Raw genomic sequence first — 10,453 nt, 5'->3', positions numbered from 1 at the left:
GTGTTTCTATAAAGATAGACATTTCTTTCCGAGTGAAAATCGTGTTTATATATTTATATAAATATCTATGTTATATATAGAATACATATCTATTTGCTATGCATACTCAAAAATCACACCTTCAAATATATTTAAAAAGTCTTTCAAAACACAAATGTATTCTTTTCTGTCCTTAAACATGAACTATCCATATGAACCAAAGTAATTATCAGGATGGGAATAATATTATGTTTTAAGAACCAAAACATTGAAAATGCTTTGCTTTTGAATCTAGAACAGTAGAGGAGATTTTTTTTTTTCATGTGGGATTCAAAAGCCACCATAACCTCTGAACAAACCAGGAACCACATTGCAAGTGTACAAAACCAGCATAACACTTATACATAAATCCCCTTCTATGGTAGATGAAATGCAAATAAGTATGACTTCTCAAGCAAACTCTTTTGTGTTACAAAAATAGAATTCTTTTTAAAATAATCTACAGATTTCCTTTTAAGGTGAGGCATTTCACTATCACTCTAAAACAGCAAGGCTGTTTGTTTCAATAGAAAATATGAAGCTTCAGAGAGAGATCTGCCGGTCTATCTGACTGGAGAGGACTAGCGCTGTCCTCCAATCGCTCCCCCTTCTCAGTCCCACAGGACGGTATATTTTTGCCAGCTCCTCCTTCTTTTTGCATATTCTATGATTTTTTAAAAGAGTTTCCTTTTAAACTAGATACACCTTTTACAGGTAAACAAAAAGAAGTTTCAGCTCCATGAAGCGCCTGAAATGTCCAGGCAATTCCAAAAGTGTTAAAAATGTTCTCTTAAACTACACAAAGATTTTAAAACAAACAAACAAACTAAAATAAAACACAACAGCGCAGGTACATGACATACTGGCTTTTCCAAACAAGCGCATTGAAATAAGAATAGAAAACAAACTAAAAAGAATAAACAATAAAAAATATACAACTCTGTATGACAAGTTAAAGCAAAGTCCTACAGTAGAGAAGGCAACACACATGGTTGAATAAAACAAACAAAAGAACCAAACAGGAAAACACTGATGCTACAAATAAATTGAAATATATGTACAAGACCCTGTTTTCCTTTTGTTTGTGTGTATGCACATCTGTGTATGTATGTGTATGCACAATTGCCATAGAGTGTTTTTAATGTGGAGTTCTTGCAAGTCCGTATCTCGCTTCTCGATGAAACAGTGTCTTCATTATATCGCCTGTAGTTCCACATAGAAAACCTCTGCTGTCCACTTGAAAAAACAAACAAACAAGGGAAACTATGTCCAAAAACCTGCTGTATCGCCACCACTTGCTGCCAGTTAACAACGGTTGGAACCAAATGGATCCAAAACACTTACGCCGTAATCACGACCATAAACTGTGTTCCTAAGAGCGAGCAGACCGAGCCTCGTCGTGATTGGATCCGACTGATCTTCCCACAGCTGATGAACCGAGCCGCTTCATCATTACCAGATGACGCTGGAGATGCTGGTTTCTCTCGGCAGCAGAGGGAGCATGGCGTTGTTGGCGTGCGCCTCCTCCAGGCTGAGCTCTCGGCTCTTCCCGGGGGGCCTCTGTCCGTTCAGCAGTGTCAGTGGGATGTTGCAGTAGGTGTGCTGGTTCCCCAGAGAGGAGAGAGGTGGCAGGGTCCCTCCGGGGGGTAAGTCATACTCGTAGCTGCGGTAGTAGTGTTTCTGCCTCATGGTAGTGTGGTAGGTGTTGTGGAAAGAGGAGCGCAGCTCGGGGTGGGCGGTCGCCATGGCGGTGGAGGTGGCTGCGGCCATGGAGATGGCCGAGACGGTCTGCAGCTCTCCGAAGGGGCCCTGCTCGCTGACGTCCAGCGCCGGCTCGTGGGTGAGCATGGGCTCTGTGCGTCTGAACGGCATCTCGTACTGCAGCTGCTTCCAGAACTTGGAGTTGAGCTTGTTGCTCTTGGGGCCGCGCCACTTGATGACAGTGAGGGTTTTAATGGTGTGCTTGAGAGCCTCCACCTCCTGGTAGTTCATGATGCCGCGCAGCTCGGCGCACTCGATCAGGATGACTTTGATCTCACCGGTCACCAGCATGTTGCGCAGCCGCGTCTCCAGCTCAAAGATGCTCCAGCCTCGCCGCACCACATAGTTGGGTGTCATGACTATGATGAGGCGCTTGCTCTGGTCCACACAGCGCGCCACGTCCTCTATGTAGGCTGCAGGGAACAACAGGTCGAGAGAAAAGAACACACATGCATGAGACATGAGAGCAGCAACATAGCAGAGTCATGTACATTCAGTATGTTTTGAGCCAAATATATGGTTTGATGTGGACGGGACCATGACACCACAAGGATGGACATACAGCATCAGACACAAAACACAAGACAATGACAGATGGCTATTTTTCTGTCCACCTCCAGTACCTGCTCAAACCACAGCTCATTTAGTCTTTAAATCCAGATTGAAGACTTTTCTGTTTGCTGTTGTCTTTAATTGAACCAGATTCAAGGATATCAATTTCTGCATCTCACTACTGCATTTTATTTCTTAAACTGCACTGCAACATTTATTATATTTTTTGCTTTTTGATTGTTTTTTAATGTTTTAATGAATGTTCTTAATTGTTTTAAAATCTTGTTTTCTTCTGCATTATGTTTTGATGCTTTTAATGGTTTTATGTGAAGCACTTTGAATCGCCTTGTTGTTGAAATGTGCTATACAAATAAACTTGCCTTGCCTTGTAGCTCATGGTGTGTAGAGAAAGACATAGGGAATATGTATGTGTGTGTACATACATATCTAAAGGCCTTTGTTCAGTTGAATATGTCTTCTGTTCTGGTGCAGTGTAAAGTATTATTCTGTGTATTGTAATCAATACTCTGGAGGGCCGACCCACAGACAAAGCTAAGCGCTACACTAAATGGCTCTCGATGGGGGTCCATGATTGATAAAGCTGCACAGTCTATAGGATTAGGCTGAGTCGCCGTCTACTGAATGTTTCAGATCACACAACAGTGCCACTTTGAGACGTCCTGGTAGCAAGTAAATGACAGCAGCTGATACAAGAGGAAAAGACTGAAGGCGAGTACCTCCAAAGAGTCGTGTTTCGTCCTGGTAATGCTCATTGGTGAGACCTAAACATAAACATTTTAACATTTAGGTCACAGGCAGAACACAGTACAGACACAGAAACATGCTCAACACAGTTGTGAAAAGCGGCCGCTTCTCCTCGCTCTCATCTTTTTTTAGTTCACATATGATTAATCATATACCATGTTTCCCTGATTGGACATTCATCTACAACGAGTTTTCTTGGCATTGATGCCGGCAGCAATCTTCTTTTGATTAAAGGAAAGAGGCGGCAGGGCTTGGAGCCTTCACACAGTTCCCACAGATGTTTAATTCTATCTGGACCAACTAGGACGTGTTTGCGTTTTATCTGTTCCACATGAAGCCTACAGTACAAACACACAGCATTACTACTAACTAGAGCACACTGTGCACCACTGGCATAGACGGACTACTAAGCAGAGTTAGCACGCATGAGAATATGTTCAGACAGAATTTTCATGGATTTATTAATGCATGGATGAAAACCATGGAGGATGATGAATTTGTTCAATATATCAGCTCATGGTACAAACTTTATACCATATTCCCATGTCTGTAGTACACAGTATGAGCCAGTGGGAAATAATATGATCTTTTATCCAGAAAGACTAAAAAGGATATAGGAAAATTAGTAAATAGTATTTGATTTATTTCTTCTCTTATTTGGAAAAGTGGAATAATCATCTACTAATCATTCGAGAGTGTGTATGTACTCTGCTTGACTCTGCCCACAAAGCACAAAACATTGAAACACAAGACAGTGACAGTGAAGAAGAAAACAGATGGACCACACATAACAAACACCTTGAACTATTAAAGTTAACCAGTGAAGGGCCACGCCTCAACCACAACTCTAAGCACCTGTCAACACTACTTATACCTAGGTAATCCATCCTGTCTTCCTTGCCTCAGTTTCCACGTCGACAGATGGTGCTTCCTTCTGCTAAGTTCAACAACGCTACCGTCGATCACACCAAAGAATCCACTCCGCGTGGATCTCAAACTATAGATCAATCTGTATGATTCAATGATCGGTTCCCATAACGGCCACAACATCCAGTCCACTCTCACTGCTCTCTGCAGTGAGAGTGGACTGGATGTTGTGGCAGGTGGAGTGAACTGCTCTCCAGCTCTCCTTTGTCTGCGGTCCATGAGCTGTCATAGCTGCCGATGTTTGTGGACACTAATGGTCTAGGGAGTCCACACTCATTCACTCTGTTAAAACAGCAGTTGTAGGAATCTTAAAGATCTCGTTCTCCAGCCTCCGTGCATCGTTCTGCCCTCTAGGCATCATGTATCTCTGCAATTTACTGTAATTCTGCTCCTTATATTGTACATATTAGTTAAATGTTAATGTTGATGCTTAGTTTCTGTGTTCTACTCTGTTGCCTTTAATGTCTTTTTTATATTTCTCTTGTTTATTGTATATAATATGTACATATGTATGACGAGAGCAATGTGTAACCGGAGGCAAATTCCATGTATATGTACACACAAATGGCCAATAAAGCTGATTCTGATTCTGCTCCTCCAACATCCAGGCCTGCTTTAAAAAAAATCTTCTTTTTCACAAGAGCAGCCATTGTCCTTCTATCTCCCATTCCCACGATCTTTTCTCACAGCAAAACGCTTGCCACTCACTTCCGACCTTCTCAGCCCCCGCAGCCATTCTCTAGGCATCGTCGACTTAACTATGTTAAATACAAGTCCTTGCTGGCTTCCTGTGGCGCTCCCTATAATCCTTCTCTCCCCCCCAGTCAATCTGACATTGCCCTTTATACGTCTGACTCTCCGACATTCACACTCTGGTGAAGTAAAACCAGCTGGGATCTTCATTCCCTCTCCTGTCTCAGCCCAAACGATGCCACCAAAGCCTCACCTCAAGACACACTCTTTCTCACTGAAACAAGGAGAATGGCCACTAGATTCTGGTTTTATACGCATTTTCACCAAGTCCTCCACATTTCTGGCATATCTTCACTATTCTACATTGGCGCAGCTTCTACAGCAGGCAAATCAGATCTGATCATCTCCTGCATTTCCCTCCATTGTTGACTCTTCTATTCTCGCCTAAATGACCGGCTTCCTCCTCTTCCTTACATCCATCCTCAACATCCAATACGTCCCTTTTTTTGTTAAACCTTTCAACTTACATTGTTGTGGCGTGGTCCTTTACACTGAATGAGAAAGTGCAACTACAATGTACGAGCAACTGCAAATGCCCTCACACTCCAATACAACTACGACACATGAACATATGTGTGCAACCACGTATATATACGGACTTACTTCCTGTGGGAATGAGGTCTCGATCTGGGATGAAGAGTTTGTAGCCGTAATGTTTCTCCAGGACGTCAGGGAGGATCTCCAGGGCAAAGCGCTCCTCCTCCTTGGTCTCCTGACTCCACTGGTCAGGGTCCACTTTGGTGTAGGACAGGTACGCATCATAGTCTTTGTTTTCTGAAACATGGAGAGAAACAACAGGGAGTGGCTCATGAAAAAGATGGACTTAATGGATTGACATCCAGCTCAAAAGGCACAATATTCCTTGAGTCCTCGTGGATCAATGAAAAACGAGTATATTCACTCGATGCGGAAAAATATGAGGACAACTGAAAAGTTCACCCATATTTGGTGAGAACCGTCTCATTCCAAATCCCTCAAGCTTTGTAGCATTTTACAATTGCTTTGGCTGAACTTTCACAGCAGTTTCAATTATAAAACCACAACAAAGCACTATGCTCAAAAACGTCTGTATTAAATTAGGTAATAATTACACGGTTAATTTATCAAAGCATCACAACACTGTAATATATTTTGTAATTACAATGAAATCATTGTTGCATTGTAAAATTAATTATTATCAAACATGAATTATCATGTAATGTTAATCATTCTCATTCACACAGAGTATCTAGTGGTAATTTCTCCAAAGATGATACAACATTTATTGTATCGTAGCATAATAATATTTCAGAATTATTTTTTTTCACTTACTGCAGAAGTCAGCATTTGAAATGGTTTAAAAAACAGTCATTGTTTTTATTATGTTGTATTAGTGTCAACATAATGTAGGCTGTCTGACCCACAGTCAAACTTTATGTTACAAACTTTAAGCCAAAATTATGATTGTGTTTGTACTTCATGTCCTCAGTTAATGTTGTCTATATTCAAAACAGTAAACCGGTGATAGTTTTGTGTAAAATGCTGCATAGTAACAGTCTCTACTCTTCTGGGAGGGCTTTCCACAGAACCTAGATCCAGGGATTTGCTCCCATTCAGCCACTGAAGTACTAGTGAAGTCGACCCCTGATGTTAAGCGATACAGTCTGGCTCGTATTCAACGATCCGGTTCACCAAGTTCAAGTTCACCATTTCTTTCTTGATCTCGTTCTTTTCAAGCTGGAACAGGAAATATAATTCATAATTGGAACAAAAGTGGCTGAGATAAAAAATAAAATAAAAAAACAGCCATTCCAAGAAAATGACGCAAGAGCATTTGGTCTGGGGTGTCCATATATCTTTGGCCGTATAGTGTATATGAAAAATAAATTGGGGTAGATACAAAAATACCCAAATCAAGACTCAGGCGATATCCTATTCCCTACCTCAAAATGATTTCCCAGAAGACAGTGGGAAGAACTGAAAAGGCAGAAAATAGACGATGGGAAAAAAAGCACTGCCTGTGACATGTTCAGTGAGTCCTAGTCATTATGCTCTGTGGAAACTGGATTGTGGGCCAGCCAAAAAGGGAAAAGGGGCTTTTTCACAAACTCTTTGAGGAGCAGACGTAGCTTTGAAACTTACTGGAAAGGCCAGGGCTGAGCTCAATAGGATCCACACATCAAACGCCGCCTTCAAATTAGCAGCCAACCTCAAATTAACCACCTAGCAAACTTGGAAAATCAAAAACAGCTTGTATCTGCGGTTCCCTGACAGTATGACTTAATCATCTGGAAGTTTGAGTCAACAAAACAGTGTGTAATAGATAATTCATGCTACTGTAGAAACAATCCAATGATTAAAAAATGAGTTCAGTCTTTGCAGAATTTTCCAAAAAGAGAGCGGAAAGAGTCAAAACACAAAGCAAAAAAGGGAAGCTACTGGGACACAAACAGACAAATTGTTAACTGAAGCAGAAGTTAACTATAATCTGTAGAGAAAACCGAAAGTTGCCCTCAAATTTCAGGCTGTGCGCTCCCTATTTGTCTCAGGGAAGGAGCTTCGAGCCCGCCCGGTCCCCATGTCCCGCTATCTGGCCTTCGACAGCAGAGGGTGGGCATCATTCCATGACATATTGAGACTGATCTCTTTTTAAATGGGCAACAAATTGAAAATCTGTCTCCTCTCTTCCCTATGCAGCCATTGCAGCAATGCACACACAATCTCTACACCAACAGTTGAGAGAGAGAGAGAGAGAGAGAGAGGGGAAATGGGCTCCTGTCACCGAGATAGGAGAAGACATTTGTATCTACCAGGGAGTCTGTTATGGATAGAGGCTCTGACAGAACACACACACACACACACACACACACACACACACACACACACACACACACACACACACACACACACACACACACACACACACACACACACACACACAAATAAATACATAAATATGCACGTGGGTAAAGAAACAGAACCTATTCACATCCATGGAAACAAACCCACACAGTGATCTATGCTCGCTCAACATCGATGTTTGGGAAAGAAAGGCCTGGTGAAAAAAGGTAAGAGCAAGTTGTGCGTCTTCAGTCAGAAACAGAGGGAGGATTTGTTTGTGATGCTTTGTGCCGTCTTTACCTCCATCCACATCCTCGCTGCCAAAGTGCCTCCTGTAGAAAAGCATCAGCTCTATCTTGTGGCATTTGTAGAGGGAGATGAGGAAGATGAGCAGCAGCAGGATCGCTCCCAGCCCTCCTGCCAGCTCCACGGTGTACATGAGCTCTGCTGAGGACGACACATGGAACAGAATATATATTTTAAACCGGTGAGACAATCAGGCGCGGAATGGGGAATACACAAACCCCTTGTGAATACACAAAAACAGGCAATTGACTTTTTTATTTCCAGAGCAGTTTGGACTCATCGTTTTTTTTTTTCTTCCTTCCCCATTTCCCCGTTAAACTCACAGGATGAGGCACTTATAGGACACATTTACATTTGCTGGAGGGCTGGATAATCATCAGTAGTTTCAGTTGGAAGCAGCATCAATCTTCAGGGGGAAGAGATGCAATGCTCATAATGACTTTGGGAGAAATGAGAGGGCACAATGCAGGGAGACACATGAGGGGGAAAAGGCGATGATGAGAAATTGGGTTCATTTCTTTGGAGCAGCGCAGCGATGACACAACTCTGCACTTTGGCTGAAGTCCATAGTGGGAATTGTGACAATTCTGGACATGGATGGAGGCGTTTTCAAAACAAAAGGCTTCAGTCTACTCATCTCACTCACTCCCCTTTCCATCACCCCTCTTCTTGCTTCTCCTACTCTCTCTTTTCTCTCCCATTGTCTCTTCTCTATTATCTCCTCTCCATCTCCCCAGAGACCCAGCTTGGGGAAGGATGAGCTATGTTGTGCATGAGAGCACCGTTTACCTGGTCGGCTCAGCGAGAACAGGCCCACCTTCTATCTCCGTCACTGCACGGCTGCCATGGCAACCCCAATGCAGCCCCTGCTTTATTACAGATTATGTACACTGCAAATACCTTTACATTTATTCCAGTGACACAAGATATATGTAAGTTTTCAATGCAAGCCATTTTATTTGAATAATTTCCCTTCCTATAAGCGAGTGATATTTCATTTTGAGATAATTTCCCTCATCAAGAGAGTAGCTGGAACATGTGAAGCTAAATTATCCCACCAGATCGTAACATTCTTGCACCTTCTTGGTGGTAGTTTCAAGATGACAACTAAGGGTATTTCACGTCCTTTAACTTGTAAAGACAGATTTTCTGCATCAGACACCACATTACCCTTGATGTTTTATTTTCATTTTGAATAAACAACAACTAATACTCCAACTCAGAAAGACAGCGATATTAATTTGGCTCTGTAAAATGTAATTTCCTGACCGTTCCTCAAAGCTCTAATGCTTTTAACGAACAATCATTCACCACTGCGTCCCTTCTGCCTTCTCTCTTCCCATCTCTCCCAGCCCGCAGAGACATTCACATACCTGCTGCAGGGTTTATGAGTAATGCATTCTGGGAGGGGAACATGAAATAAATATCAGAATAATGTGTGTGAGCGAGAGAGAGCGAGAGCGAGAGAGAGAGAGCTCGTCTTTCATAGCATCCCTCTCCTTGGAAATGCTGCTTTGACAGGGAGAGTTAAATGAAGCTGTCGGGAGTCTACAAAGACCACTCAAAAGGAATTGGGCCATCTACAAAAGACGGTCATAGAGACAGAGATTAAAGCGGTGAGACAGACAGATAAAGACTTAAAATGTAATTGTATGCTGAACTTATTGGCCTGTTGGGAAAAGCTGAGGACCAATTTGCTGTTTAAACAGCCATCAAATTACCTCTCTTTGCAGGGTGACAACCAGTGCATGAAAAGAGCTTCAGACAAGTCATGCTAGAGAGCCAAAATAGCTGCACAGCTGCTGGAGCACACAGAGAGAGGAACGACCAACTGGAGCTCAAGCACAGATTGTTAACACACGCGCCGATGGAAAAAGAAAAATGGACCGGAAAGGACAGAGAAAAAAAACGATGCTTTTAAAAACAGTGCTGGAAGGTTTTTGGTTGTATGAAGTGAGGTATATAAAGTCTTCTTTGTCCTGGAAAATACATATTTCAAAATCTGAAGTGATCTTAAAGCATCAGATGTGTTTATACTGTGAACGCCTGAAAGCTTTAAGCCTGAATGTTGACTACAGCAGCAAAAATGAGCTGTAAAACACAACACTGTTATACTGTACCATGAGCGTATGAAGTAAATATGGAAAACATAATAGAAAAGTTGCCCATTTACAAATCCCTCAGATACAGAGCATTAGAGTTCATTTGGATTTGTGTCTTAGGCCACCTGTTGTATGCACGTCCAATATTTTCTCTCTTCTTTGTTGTGTGTCGTCGCCACCAAGTCTTGAGCTAAATATCTAGCTCTAACTTAGTCTGTCTGGTGTTTGGGGCTGGACAGGTTTTATTAAAGCTTTTACCACTGAAAACAATAAGCTGAACGATGCTAAAACATACCGAAGAGTGGAGGGAAACTGCAGTCAGTTGATAACTCTTTGTGGGTTTGTTGCTACAAGTGAGCCCTTTCACATCATTAACATACAACTATTGATTAGAGCTGCTTTAACTCTTTTAACTTCAACGAAACAACGACTTCTGTGCAGCCAAGTTT

General features: G+C 42.0%; 1 protein-coding gene across 1 annotated transcript in view; it reads right to left on the bottom strand.

Annotated features, from left to right (window-relative positions):
- Positions 1-1,470: 1,470 nt before the first annotated feature.
- il1rapl1a (interleukin 1 receptor accessory protein-like 1a) overlaps positions 1,471-10,453 on the bottom strand; it is a gene marked incomplete at both ends in the record, with an annotated part of 125,756 nt that continues 116,773 nt past the window's right edge. Inside the window, 3 exons of the mRNA XM_079230480.1 lie at positions 1,471-2,192; positions 5,380-5,550; positions 7,897-8,040. Coding sequence (XP_079086606.1) covers positions 1,471-2,192; positions 5,380-5,550; positions 7,897-8,040 — 1,037 coding nt within the window. The remainder of the gene's footprint in view (positions 2,193-5,379; positions 5,551-7,896; positions 8,041-10,453) is intronic.

Source organism: Taurulus bubalis, assembly GCF_910589615.1.
Source record: "Taurulus bubalis genome assembly, chromosome: 15".
NCBI lineage: Eukaryota > Metazoa > Chordata > Actinopteri > Perciformes > Cottidae > Taurulus > Taurulus bubalis.
Note: the sequence above shows the minus strand (reverse complement) of the source record. Positions and strands in the feature narration are given on the sequence as shown.